Below are 14,789 nucleotides of genomic sequence, written 5' to 3' on the forward strand. Positions count from 1 at the left end.
ATGAGAGCGTTAGAAATCATTACACTAACATGACTTGAACTTTACAATCTCAGTGGTAGAGCTGAGGGCCATCTGGGTTTATTTGTTATATTAGTATATGGGCACACAAAAGCTTCTTTACCTACTTCACCGCCCATGTAGAAGGTGGAGTTAGTCGGGTGAACCACAGCTTCACTTTCCATGATAGCAATATCAGCTTGAACGACTTGCAACTAAAACAACAGGCAAACAAACACTGTGAGAGACAAATACTGTGTGAATGTGTGTGTGTGTGTGTGGGGGAGGGGGGGGGCAAACAAACAGTCTGTCAGATGCATTAGTGTGATGCAGATTAAACATCCACAAAATCATCACCATATCTGTCAAAAACATGCTGACTGACGTTTTAATCCAAAATCCTACAGAAAAAAGCAGAAACTATATTTTGCATACAGAGAATGAAGCCTATTTTTTGGACCATTAAGATTTCTGGCATTGTGACATTGCTTTCATGAATTAAAGGAATATTCCATTAATGGTAAACTAAGTCAGCTGATACAATCAGGTCAGCAAAACATCTACAATACTTGCGATTTATCTATGTTGCTTGCAAAAAATTAATTATGTCAGAAAACAGCTACTTTTGAATGGCTGTCAATGGAAAAAGATGCTTTGTGCAGCCAGATGGTGTCATTATAACATAAGGACACCAATATTCCAGCCGTCACTGGCTCTACACTCACTGCAGAACAAATATTGGCATTTCCCAATCAGTGGCTGTTTACAAACTGGGATGGGCATTTATCAACCACTCGATTTGCATATTATACAGTTTCCCTACTTTTATTGGATTGAGAAATGCCCATTTTTGTTCCGCAGAGACCTATACTTCACACTGACACCTGTCATTTTCAGTTACTGACATCTGATCAGCTGGTCATGTGATCTTATGACAAACCCCAATCATTTTACACACATTTAACAAAAGTAGTACTATTCATTTTTACTTAGTGCACCTTGAACAGACAGCAAATCTTTGCTGTTAGAAGGTTGTTACAGAAATAACAGGTTTTATTGGAAGTAGAGGTGTAGTAGAGGTGAGAAAGTAGAGGTGATTAAGAAGCTATTCTGAAAAGCTGAAAAACCTGTTTTCAGCTAACGACCCTGCATCAGTGTGGAGAGGCCTGAAAGACTTTACCAACTACAAGACATCCCCCAACACTGCAGGGAATCAACAACTGGTTGACAACCTGAATGTGTTTTACTCTAGATTTGAAAAGCCCAGTCACACACCCCACACCCACTCCGACCTTCACAGCACACCTCCTGCAACCACCCTCCTCCCCTCTCCTGCTACTCAACCTACACTTAATATCTGTGAAGAGGATGTGTGCCGGGTCTTCCAGAAACAGAAGACAAGAAAAGCACAGGGCCCAAACGGTGTTTCACCCACTTGTCTAAAATCCTGTACTGACCAGCTGGCCCCCATTTTCACACAGATCTTCAACAGATCACTGGAGCAGTGTGAAGTGATCACAGGACTTAATGACTACAGACCCATCGCTCTGACATCTGTGGTCATAAAGTCATCTGACAGATTGGTGTTGGCCCACCTGAAGGACATCACTGAACGCTTCCTGGATCCCCTGCAGTTTGCCTATCGAGCAAACAGGTCTGTGGATGATGCAGTCAATATGGGACTGCATTACATATTTCAACATCTAGACAGTCCAGGGACTTATACAATGATACTATTTGTTGACTTCAGTTTCTTTTTTTAACACCATTAACCCTGCTCTCCTATGGACTAAATGAACCCAGCTCTCTGTTCCTGCTTCTATCTGTCAGTAGATCACTAGCTTTCTGATGGGCAGGCAGCAGCTAGTGAGAATGGGGAAATTCACCTCCAGTACATGTACAATCATCACTGGTGCCCCCCAGGGATGTGTGCTCTCCCCATCACTCTTCTCCATGTACACAAATTACTACACCACCAAGGACCCCTCTGTCAAGCTCCTGAAGTTCGCAGGTGACACTACAGTCATTGGCCTCATCCAAAATGACGATGAGTCTGCAAACAGAAGGGAATTTGAACAGCTGGCCATCTGGTGCAGTCAAAACAACCTGGAGCTGAACACACTCAAAACAGTGGAGATGATAGTGGACTTTAGGAGGAACACCCCAACATTAATCCCGCTCACCATTCTGAACAGCATGGTGGCAGCAGTTGAGTCATTCAGGTTCCTGGGCACTACCATCTCACAGGACCTGAAGTGGGAGACCCACATACACTCAATTTTGAAAAAGGCCCAGCAGAGGTTGTACTTCCTTCGCCAGCTGAGGAAGTTCAACCTGCCACAGGCACTACTGATACAGTTTTACTCAGCAGTCATTGAGTCTGTCCTCTGCACTTCTACAACTGTCTGGTTTGGTTCAGCTACCAAGTCAGACATCAGAAGACTTCAAAGGATAATTTGGACTGCCGAGAGGATTATTGGCACCCCCCTACCCACCCTGCTAGAACTGTACAAATCTAGAGTAAGGAAAAGGGCTGGTAAAATCACTCTTGACCCTATTCACCCAGCACACTTCCTTTTCAAACTGTTGCCCTTTGGCCGATGCTACAGAGCACTGAGCACCAGAACAGCCAGGCACAGGAACAGTTTTTTCCCTCAGGCCATCCACCTCATGAACAGTTAAAACTGCCCCCAAATACTTTCCTTTTGTCAATACAACCATGTGCAATATTCAATCCATCCATTCCTACTTGTATCCATATTTCATTTATATTCTTTAACATATCCTACTTCTTCAATACATCACCTGCACATAAGTGTATATCTGTATATAAAATATTCAAACAACATTATTGTTCTATTGTATATTTCTCTTATTTATCTGTTATATCTTTTTATTTTATGTCACTATATGTAAATATGTGTAAATGTACAGTATATGTTTGTATGTATGTATATATGGTTGCATTCTCTTTGCAATGGAAGCTTCTGTCACCATGACAAATTCCTTGTGTGTGTAAGCATACTTGGCAATAAAGCTCATTCTGATTCTAAAATTGAAGAGCAGCTGACATCACAAGCATTCTCCATTGATATATGGAGGACTGTCACCAACACATGAGACGTTCTCATTTGAAACAACAGCCACAGATAGAGCATCTAAAGCATCCTCATGTTACTTCAACATCATTTACAAAGAAGAATCAAGAAAAAAGGTATGCACATCCAACCAGAGTTGGGCACAGGTGCAAGACAATCAAAAAACAAATCATGGTAAGTGTCCGCACACTGCTTTTACTGCTCAATAAACATGTTATTGGCTTACACTTGCAATGTTTTGACCATTAGTTCCTTGTCAGGCATGGAGAGTCATAAAAATGTCAGAAATGTCATCACTGTGAGATATTCCTGTTACAGTATTTGTATATTCTCTACAAAATAGGGTAGAATTAACACCAGAATTTTGCTTTGATTCGATATCATTCATCCACTGATTTTTTTGTTGTTGTTAATGTGTTAAAATATTCAGTTATTTTGTTATTGAGAGAACAGTGTAATAAGATTCTGAGGTTCAAGGAATGAGGAAGCAGGAGATGGCGATTCCAAACACAGGAATGTCCTTTTATTCACAGACAACATGTCCGCTTAGAAGCGCAACGGTACAGCTTTTTTCCCAAACACAAATAACTCTGGGTTTTCTCTGTAAACGGTAACGGCAGTGGCCAACACACACGTAACTTGTCAGCTGGGTTCTCTCCCCACTGCTGCGGTTTCTTCTCTTAAAAACGCTGTCTCTCCTCACTAAAACACAAGACGGATGTTAAGCACAGGTGGAAATCATTCCCCACTCATCTTCCCCGCTCCACTCCCCACAGCACGGCGCTCGGCCACACCCCCGCCTCCACATACCCTCACTGCCCGACTCAGGCCAGGGAGCCAACCAGCCTGCCACCGACTGCCCCCCCACCCACTTCGTTCCGAGAGAGGAAATCAGCCACAACCATCTGCGCCCCCGGCCTGTGGACCACCTCGAATTTAAAGGGCTGAAGTACCAGATACCAACAAGTGATCAGCGCGTTAGTATCATTCATGCGGTGGAGCCATTGAAGCGGGGCATGTTCCGAACAGAGGGTGAAGGCCCTCCCAAGCAGGTAGTACCAGAGAGTGCTCCAACCCCAACCCCCCTCGTTCCAAGAGAGGAAATCAGCCACAACCATCTGCGCCTCCGGTCTGTGGACCACCTCAAATTTAAAGGGCTGAAGTGCCAGATACCAATGAGTGATCCACGCGTTAGTATCATTCATGCGGTGGAACCATTGGAGCGGGTCATGTTCGGAACAGAGGGTTAAGGCCCTCCCAAGCAGGTAGTACCGGAGAGTGAGGACCGCCCACTTGATGGCTAGACACTCCTTTTCTATTGTGCTTTCGGCTAATGTACAGTACGGGGTGCTCCTCCCCCACCACTACCTGGGACAACATAGCCCCCAACCCCCTGTCCTATGCGTCCGTCTGTAAAACAAAATGGAGAGAGAGAAGTCAGGGGAATGCAAGAGTGGTCCACCACAGAGTGCAGCCTTTACTTGTAAGAAAGCCTGTTGGCATGGCTTCGTACACTGGACTGGGTCTAGCACTCACTTTTTAGTGAGATCAGTCAACGGGCTGGTGACGTCCAAATAATTAGACACAAAGCTCTGATAATAGCCAGCCAACCCCAGGAACTGTCTCACCCCATTTTTGGACTTGGGCCTCAGACAAGCTGCAATGGCTGCTGTATTATCAATTTAGGGACTCACTTGCCCGTGACCGAAGTGGAAGCCCAGATACCGTACTTCCACCCACCCAATCGCACACTTCTTTGAATTTGCCATGAGTCCCGTGCACCTCAGCGACGTCAGGACAGCCCTCAGATTCTGGATGTGCCGCTGACAATCGTTGCTATAGATGATGATATCATCCAGATAGGCAGCTGCAAACGCAGCGCGTGGGCAGAGAACTTTGTCCACGAGTCGCTGAAATGTTGCCGGGGCCACAAACAAACCGAACGGAAGAGTAACAAATCGGTGTAAGCCAAACGTAGTGGAAAAAGCCGTTTTTACTTGGGAGATGGGAGTCAAGGGAATCTGCCAATATCCCTTTGTTAAATCCAGTGTAGAATAAAAATGAGCCGCACCCAACCGATCGAGCAGTTCATCAATGCAAGGCACTGGATATGCATCTAATTTAGACACAGTGTTCACTTTTCTATAATCCACACAAAACCGAACGGACCCATCTCTGTTAGGAACTAAGACTACCGGGCTGGCCCAGTCACTGTGGGATTCTTCTATTACCCTCATATTGAGCAAGGCCCTCAACTCCTCCTGCACTACCTTTTTTTGTGTTCGGGTAAACAGTAGGGACGACTGTGTACCACTACCCCTGGGGTTGTTTCGATATGGTGCTGTATGAGAGTCGTGTACCGGAAAGAGGCGAGAACACATCGAAGAATTCTCTTTGCAAACTGTCAACCTCCATGATTTGGGATGGTGTGAGGTGGTCTCCACAGACGACCGGTGTGGCTCGATCGGTGATTTTTAAGTTCACTTCCGGACTGAGCTCCTCCCTCTCCGGAACCACCATCACAAAAGTCATGGGGACCACCTCTCTCCATAGTATTAGGAGGTTGAGGTGGTAAATCTGACATGCTCCGCCTCTATCCGTACACGTAACCTCATAATCGATTTCCCCGACTCGCTGTGTGACCTCAAAGGGCCCTTGCCTCTTGGCAAGTAATTTAGAGCTCGATGTGGGAATACAAGGACTTTATCTCCCGGTGTAAATTCCCGTAGCCAAGTACCCCTATTATACAGCCCCTATTTTTTTTTTATTTATTTTCTCCCCAATTTGGAATGCCCAATTCCGAATGCGCTCTAAGTCCTTGTGGTGGCGTAGTGACTCGCCACAATCCGGGTGGTGGAGGACGAATCTCAGTTGCCTCCGCGTCTGAGACCGTCAATCCATGCATCTTATCACGTGGCATGTTGAGCACATTACCACGGAGACGTAGCGCGTGTGGAGGCCCACGCTATTCTCCGCGGCATCCACGCACAACTCACTACGCGCCCCACCGAGAGAGAGAACCACACATTCTAGTGACCACGAGGAGGTTACCCCATGTGACTCTGCCCTTCCTAGCAACCGGGCCAATTTGGTTGCTTAGGAGACCTGGCTGGAGTCATTTAGCACGCCCTGGATTGAAACTCGCGACTCCAGGGGTGGTAGTCAGCTTCAATACTCGCTGAGCTACCCAGGCCCCGGGCTTTGACATTCTTGAGCCTGGAGCAAATTTTCCTTTATTAATTGCCCCAATGTGTGGAGTTTTGCTCTAAGATCAAGAACGTATGGAATTTTATTTTTGCTGTTTGAAGGTCCCTCCTCCCAATTTTCCCATAGGACGTCAAGCACGCCGCGTGGTTGACGCCCGTACAATAATTCGAATGGGGAGAACCCCGTGGAGGTTTGCGGAACCCCTCATACTGCAAATAATAGGGGCTCGAGCCACTTGTCCCAATTTCGAGGATCTTCGTGCACGAACTTACGAATCATATTCTTTAGGGTCTGATTAAATCATTCAACCAAGCCATCCATTTGAGGGTGGTACACGCTGGTCCGAATCGATTTAATCCCCAATGATTCGTACAGTTTGCATAGTGTACGTGACATAAACTTCGTGCCTTGATCAGTGACGATTTCTTTCAGAATCCCCACTCGGCAGATTATTCTGAAGAGTGCCTCCGCAACACTACATGCTGAGATGTTGCACAGAGGCACTGCTTCCGGATATCGTGTTGCATAGTCTACCAGAACAAACACAAAGCGATGCTCGTGCCGTCCGCTCGAATGGTCTGACGAGGTCCATACCAATCCTTTCAAAATGGACCTCAATCAACGGAAGGGGCACAATGGCGCTCTTGGGGTGGCCGGCGGATTCACCAGCTGAGATTCACGGCATGCCGCAAACCACCTGCGAACATCCCTGTGAATGCCCAGCCAATAAAAATGGGCCATTATACAGTTCAGTGTCTTTTCTTGCCCTAAATGACCCGTCATCGGATTATGATGAGCCATCTGGAAAAGCATTTCCCGACGGCTCTTCGAAATTAACAATTGGGTTGAATCTTCCTTTGTCCGAGTGTCCTGCGTCACTCAATACAACCGATCTTTAATAACTGAAAAATACGTATATGCGAACGCCACGTCTGGCTGGATGTGTTGACCATCGATCACTCTCACTTGGTCAAAGGTGTGCCTAAGTGTCCCATCTCATGACTGCTCCAAAGGGAAATCCCCTGCCGGTAATCCTCTAAGGGCAAGGGAAGCAGGGACTTGTCCTTCCCCTAAGAATTCCCAATGGGGAGTTGATGTAGACAGGCCTGGCACCGCCTCCCCAGCCAGCCAATCGCACACCACACATTTATTGCAGAACCCAGCCACACATATTCCCCTCAATAACGATTGAAATGCTGGCCAATTCGTCCCCAAAATCAGCGGATGGGTGAGACGAGCATCAATTCTATGTTTTTGCCCTTGAAATTGAATAGAGACGGGCACTAATGGGTATTCGTAAATATCCCCATGCACAGACCTCACCTTCACCCTACGTGCCATTCCCAAACCTCACCCTGAACCAGGCATTGGTGAATCAAGGACTGATTACAACCCAAATCTACCAAGGCCTGGTAGGTACCCCCTTGAATACTCACAGGTATCCGGCATGTCCCTGCTCGGTCGGGGGTGATGTGCGAAGAGTCGGGAATCACCGGGAATTGATCCTGGAAGTGGCCCAGCTCCCCAGAGAGCCAGCACACCGGCCCAGACTTTTCCCCTGCATCTGTGGCCACCGATTCTCCAACCTGGTGGGAAAGGGGAACAGACACAGAGGGGGATGTTGCTCCAGGTTCTGACGGACCCGCTGTAGAATGGCTCACTTCAGGTCCGGGTACTCCAGAATGTTAGCCACAGGCAGTTGTTGGGCTGCGAGCTGGGCTTCCCCCGACAGGAGCGGCAGTAGACAGACCGCCTATCGCATCTGGGGCCAGCCCGATCCCGCAGTGGCCCGCTCGAACAACTCCACAAATGTCATCCTGGGGGCCCATATTGGCAACGGTTATCTGAGGTGGAGGTGCCGCGACCGATGTCGCTGCTGGAGTACCCCCCCTTCGGCAGCAAGCTCTGGAACGAGCCGGTCCTCTGCCTGGGCTCGCACGAGTGCCTCGAAGCGTTGCTCTTATTCTGTGCGAAGCTCCAGAGGGGCCTGGTGTTGGGTGTGGTGGATGCCAGCGAGTGTCTTGATAACGTCAGCCAGCGGCGAGGATTCCATGATGCTGTCTTCCTCGATCCCGGGTTTCGGCACCAGTGTAATAAGATTCTGAGGTTCAAGGAATGAGGAAGCGGGAGATGGCGATTCCAAACACAGGAATATCCTTTTATTAACAGACAACACATCCACTTAGAAAAGCAACGGTACAGCTTTTTTTTTTACCAAACACAAATAACTTTATACAAATAGCCGTTTACAAATAACGTTTTCTTTGTAAACGGCAGCGGCCAACACATATGTAGCTTGTCAGCTGGGCTTTCTCTCTCCCCACTGCTGCTGTCTCTTCTCCTTAAAAGCCCCTGTCACTCCTCACTAAAACACAAGACAGGTGTTAAGCACAGGTGGAAATCATCCCCACTCATCTCACCCGCTTCACTCTCCACAGCACGGCGCTCGGCCACGCCCCCGCCTCCACACACAGAAATAAGGTTTAAGTGTTTGGGTTCAACAATTAATTTGTATGACACACATAGTGGAATATATAGTATGTCCATCCAAATATAAAACAGCAGACATTAGTAGATTTCTGTTGCACTGCCTGAACTGCTAAACTATGCGAATAGCTAAGAATTGTCACCCGGGTCAGGTACTGAAATTTACAAAATAATGATATCATACTGGCATACTGTGTAAACTGTGCTAGCATCACTCCCTGCTCATCTTCTCTGTCATTCTTTACATTAGTGGTAATGCTAATGCTAACCCATCCAACACTACAGATACATTCACAAAGCAGCAAGATCTGGACTATAGGAACTCTTAAGAACATTTGATGGCTTCCTAAAGTAAGAGTGTATTGTGATGAAAGCAGTCATACCTTCTGGCCGAGAAACAGTGTCTTTGAGGAGAGCACAGTGAAGCCATCGGTCGCACCGCTTGCTGTGGTGATGTCTGCACTGATGGCTTTACTCGACTCGCCTCGCTTCTGTCACACCAAAACAAAACAGCAGCTTTTACAACAATCCTGCATATGTGACCTAAAATTTCTGCTAACACACTAAAACACCACTCTTTGTGCACTAAAGTATTTTTAAAAACATGCATATCTGCGAGCAGCAATGACAGAGCCAGCACACTGGTGGAGTGTTGTCATGATACAGTCTCACTTCCTGATTGGTGTCCTTGCCATCAAAATTGTTGGTTATAGTCAAACAGTTTTGAACATCTAAAAACGAATTCATGATCTGAGCCATTTGTGTTGAAGAAAGGATAAACTGAGAAGTAGTAAATCAAAAACTGTATGCAAATCGGTTTGGCAGAATGGCATATGGTTGACATTTGATAAAATTGGTCATCGTAGTATTCCACGGGCCTCCAGGGATGTATAGAGATATTAAAATTGGAGACAATTTAATAAATAGTCTGATGAAAGGAGGATGAATTCGAAACAGGTAAAAGTTAAGCCTATGCTATAATGCACATTACACTGTTGGTGGCGCAAAAGGGTTAGAGAGAGAGACCCCAAAATTTCCATCAGGAATGTTGAGACACTCCCAATCAGTGTGCCAAATTTAAAACATATTAGCACACATTTCTAGGAACTGCCACAGACTCCCAGCCAGAAACAGTCAAGGAATAAGAAGAAAACTATCAGATGTCCTAACAACACTGCACACAGTTCCTGCTACAACAGATCCTGAAGAAGTCTAGAAGTGACCGCTGCTCAACGCATACCTTCACTCTGGGTGACCTCTTGGCACCGAGGCTCTTGATATGTGTTTTTTTGCTGTTCTTGGACCTCTTTGCTGGTGGGGGGGTGACGATGGCTTCCAGCTTGGCTTTAGAGCCTCTCTTCTTCGCCAGCAGTTCTGGGTGGATTTTGGGCAAAACTCCACCAGCTGCGATGGTGACACCCCTCAGCAACTGCAGAGATCAATGGAAAACCACAGTAAAACAGGGATTGGGAACGTGCATTCAAGAACACAATCCGTCAAATCCAATGCTGGACCCTTTTTACAGTCTTTGACATCAGAAGAGCTGATCGTTTGGCAGTGAATGAGTTTCTGTAAATTCAAGGATCTTTCCAGTCCTGCGAGCAGCTACACCTCCATGTCTCCTTATGTGTTCCACAGAGTCATACAGTTAAGAACGGCAGGTGGGCGTGTAAATGATGATAGAATATGGAATCGGAACCAGAACTGTTAAATTCATTACAATTCCCACCCCTAGACATAATTAATTCTTACTTGATTGAGTTCCTCATCATTGGCGATGGCTAGTAAAATGTGTCGGGGTGTGACGCGGCCCTTCTTGTTATCTCTGGCGGCGTTTCCTGCCAGTTCCAGAATTTCAGCTGAAACAATTCAACAGAGTTTATTCTCCAAGAGCATGAATGTGTACTGACATCAATAATCCAGTTCAATCATGAACCCCAAACATTCTAGAAATGTAATTTTGGCCCTAAAGATCTTCAGTTTTCAGTCAGAACGCTCTACAAAGAATCTGCTGTATGTGTAGGCTTATGATGTGATTGATTTTACTGATGACTTCTGTACAGAATAGCATGCTTTTTTAATTCAACCAAAGAGTAACAAGCAGAATTTACTAGAATAACAGCAGGATTTAGACTGGACCAGAACTGAGAAGAATACTTTCTTTTACACCAAACTGAACGGCCTACAACTATTGACATCCACTGTCCTCATTGTCAAGGGCGTAGGTTTGGTTTGAAAGTTGGTAGGGACATATTGCGAGGGGGATAATATTCTAAATGTAGGTATAAAGAAATTGCAAGAAAATTATTTCTGGAGGGCCCGGGTAGCTCAACGAGTATTGACGCTGACTATCACCCCTGGAGTCGCGAGTTCGAATCCAGGGCGTGCTGAGTGACTCCAGCCAGGTCTCCTAAGCAATCAACTTGGCCCGGTCACTAGGGAGGGTAGAGTCACATGGGGTAACCTCCTCGTGGTCGCTATAATCTGTGGTTCTCGCTCTCGGTGGGGCACGTTGTGAGTTGTGTGTGGATGCCGCGGAGAATAGCATGGGCCTCCACACGCGCTATGTCTCCGCGGTAACGCGCTCAACAAGCCACACGATAAGATGCACGGATTGACGGTCTCAGACGCGGAGGCAACTGAGATTCGTCCTCCACCACCAATGCAGTTTGGGCATTCCAAACTGGGGCGAAAAAGGGAGACTTTTTTTTTTTTTTTTTTTTTTAAATCGGTCTGGTAATACAGCAGGAAAAACATTTATTTCCTTAAAACAAGTCTCGTTTCCTATTTCTCTGCCCACCATATTAAATACTGCATTAGCCTTTTTTAATTCTGAAAAATAAACAGGACTGCACAATATGGAGGAAAAATGTGATATGCAATAAACTTATTTTACAATGTGACATACATAAAAAATAAACTTGTTTAAATCAATTCATTTCTAGGATTGAGTGCAAGATACAAATGGAAATTCGGCCATCTAATCTCCAGAAAAAAAAATTTTGTAAAATATTTCTGCAGTAATCACAAATGACTGTGATTGATGCATCCTGAACAGCGCTGAGAAAGGTAACAGGTGCCATGTGCCGTTTATGCACCACTAAAGAAGAAGTCGGACAATAATTTACACATGAATAATGATACTGAGAAACTTTAATAGTGATTAACTTTTATTTTTATTTTGATTGTAAAGTATTTTCTATGTGGTAAAATTGCACAAATGTTGGTTGGAACATTTCCAATTTTCTGAAAGTTGGAAAAGACCCACCTACATCTACGCCATTGCTCACTGTTTCATTACTGTAAATTAGTTAGTAGAGCAGAATAAGAGCCGTCACCAGTCAGGTATTCCAGGACTGCAGCCATGTACACTGGAGCACCGACACCGATCCTGTATTTGGGACGTCCTCTCTTAATGTACCGCAGCATCCGGCCTACAGGAAAGATCACTCCAGCTTTACTCGAGCGGGATGTCTTCGTGATCTTTTTTTTACCGCCTCGACTAGACATGTTCCTGTTCCTTCTGTGAGGAATTCCAAAAGAACATCATTAAGCTACTTGACATTACAAACCAACAGAGATGGTCACAAGATTAATAGATGAAATTACTGGGTTCCAAAGATGCTTATGTGCAAATATTGCTTATGTGATCGATTCAGATTAATCTGATTTGCTCAAAAAGCCAATTTATGAGTGACATGAACAGTCTGGATATGAAGCATTCAAAGCTAAAGATTCAAATGGGCATGTCAAAAAACATTTAATGTTTACACCATTACAGTTCCATAATGGCAAAGTATTTTAGCAAGGCCGGTCAATTGGCGGCCATTTTTAGAACACTCCAGGGAGGCTATTTTCTATTGAAACAAGCAGCATACAAGTGCAGCTCCTATCTACATGAATATGGAAAAACCAAAATGTTGGTCAAGGTTCCAATCAAAGAACATGTTTCAAATCAGCAGTAAAATCTGACAACACTGGTATCATAAATTGTGCTTTTTTTTTTATCTCAGATTACGCTAAAAAAAAAAAAATTCCCAACTTGTATAGCTAATGCGCATGCGCGTTCTCGAGTTGCTTGAGAGGCCATGTCTGTATTTAAAAGGTCATTGGCTCTTTTACCTGTAGGGCGGGACTTTCTTTCTACATCCGTTGACCGTTCGAATTTCTCCCATTAATTTTAATAGAAGTGGCCCGTCTCTGTCTCTGCTAAATACTAATGGTTGTAAAGACACACACTTGTAACTATGGATTATAACAGTGCACTCTAGAAATATTCGATTTATGCAATGATTCAGCAAGCATACAATAAACCAAGCTGTTTTTGCACACTTTTCTTTCTTACATTACCAGCCATAGTGGATGTTTGAATATACAAATAAACTACTTGGGGATTTTCCATTTGGATACCGATGAAAACCAAAGCGAGTTTGCAAGCAGCGACATTAATCACACTTCAACCAGTATTTATTTTTTATTAAACATCCAGTTTCACCTGACGACACCGCAAATGAACATGCTGTATTGATTCAAGTATGAGTGAAAACAGCATTTTTATGTCATGTAATAATACGGAATACCACTGTCTCCATTCGGCAACACATTAAGAGCGCGATGTTTTGGTTTGTAACTTGTCTTACATTTACTATAAATGTAAATTATAATTAAGAGCAGCAGGGACTTCCTGATCAGCTGAAAGTCACAGTCACGGCCCACTGACACGCACACGTCGGACACTCTTCAGTAACTGCGTAAAACAGTGAGCGGCCGAGGCATAGTACTAGACTCACCCAAAGAGTGAAGCAGCTGCTGACGGCTGTTGTGTGTTCTCGAGTTCAATCCTGCCGTTTCAGTGAAAAACAGAGTTCAAACAGCGCCCCGAGTCACCCCCCACAGTCAACGGCGCGGTCCTGCACAACTCCACACGTGTCATTAGAGGCCGCTGTTGAGAGCACATTCATAGGAGGACGCGCCCCGCGAGCGTGAGCGCGCTTTGACAGTCTTAAAGGGATAGTTCACCCAAAAATGAAAATTCTCTCATCATTTACTCACTCTCCATCCCAGACGTGTATGATTTTCTTTCTTCTGCTGAACCAAATACAGATTTTTAGAAGAATATCTCAACTCTGTAGGTCCATACAATGCGAGTGAATGCATATAAAGGAGGCATAAAAGCAATCCATATGACTCCAGTGGTTAAATCAATGTCTTCAGAAGTGATAAGATAGGTGTGGGTGAGAAACAGATCAATATTTAAGTCCTTTTTTACTATAAATTCTCGAAATACTTTATTTGGGTAGGTGGCGATATGCACGAAGAATGAGAATCGCCAAAAATAAAAGAAGAAGAATGTGAAAGTGAAAGTCGAGATTTATGGTAAAAATTACTTAAATATTACACAATATATACATCACACGGAGCGAGTAATATTTACTATATAAAATTTTACAAAAAAAGAAAAGAAAAAAGATTTCACATATTTTACAAATTACCTTTTGAATTTGTATTTTCCCCCACCTTGACACTTCAGTAAACTACATTTAGGGAGGTAGCCTTGAAGGAGCAGTTCACAAATACATTTTGACTTTATGAATTGTATTAAGTGACCAGTAACCTTCTTGCGTAGGCACTCAAAATAAATAATTAAATAAAAATAGATTATTAAAAAGAGGTTTTTGCCCCATTTTACCTTTTGTTTACATTCATATTAATGTTTATAGATAGTACAGATATGAATTTTGCTCTTGTTGTCTGATAGGAAATAGAGTTGTAGATAATGACAGAGATGAAGCAACTTTTAGCAATCATTTACAGATTGTGCTGTTTGTCACCATACAAAACTGCATTAACTAGCCAGTTTACAATACAAAATTATTAATGTCAGTTTCAATTAAATTATTTTTTTCTTTTAATGTAAATAACAATTTCTAAAAATGTGAAGTAATGTAATGTAATACATAAAAGAATAGTAGTTTAATTCTCCTTTAGTTCTATCTTTAT

General features: G+C 44.1%; 1 protein-coding gene across 2 annotated transcripts in view; it reads right to left on the reverse strand.

Moving 5' to 3' along the window:
* Window positions 1-13,726, reverse strand: part of LOC127430675 (core histone macro-H2A.1) — a 28,046-nt gene extending 14,320 nt beyond the window's left edge. For both annotated transcript variants that reach the window (XR_007895467.1, XM_051680627.1), the window contains exons 1-6: window positions 13,580-13,726; window positions 12,128-12,312; window positions 10,542-10,648; window positions 10,030-10,218; window positions 9,173-9,280; window positions 122-212 (exon numbers count right to left, since the gene is read on the reverse strand). Coding sequence is in view for 1 of the 2 variants with exons in the window: in XM_051680627.1 (XP_051536587.1) it covers window positions 122-212; window positions 9,173-9,280; window positions 10,030-10,218; window positions 10,542-10,648; window positions 12,128-12,299 (667 nt within the window). In the remaining variant the exon portion in view is untranslated. The remainder of the gene's footprint in view (window positions 1-121; window positions 213-9,172; window positions 9,281-10,029; window positions 10,219-10,541; window positions 10,649-12,127; window positions 12,313-13,579) is intronic.
* Window positions 13,727-14,789: the final 1,063 nt, after the last annotated feature.

The sequence above is a fragment of the Myxocyprinus asiaticus genome, chromosome 40, assembly GCF_019703515.2.
Source record: "Myxocyprinus asiaticus isolate MX2 ecotype Aquarium Trade chromosome 40, UBuf_Myxa_2, whole genome shotgun sequence".
Classification (NCBI taxonomy): Eukaryota; Metazoa; Chordata; class Actinopteri; order Cypriniformes; family Catostomidae; genus Myxocyprinus; species Myxocyprinus asiaticus.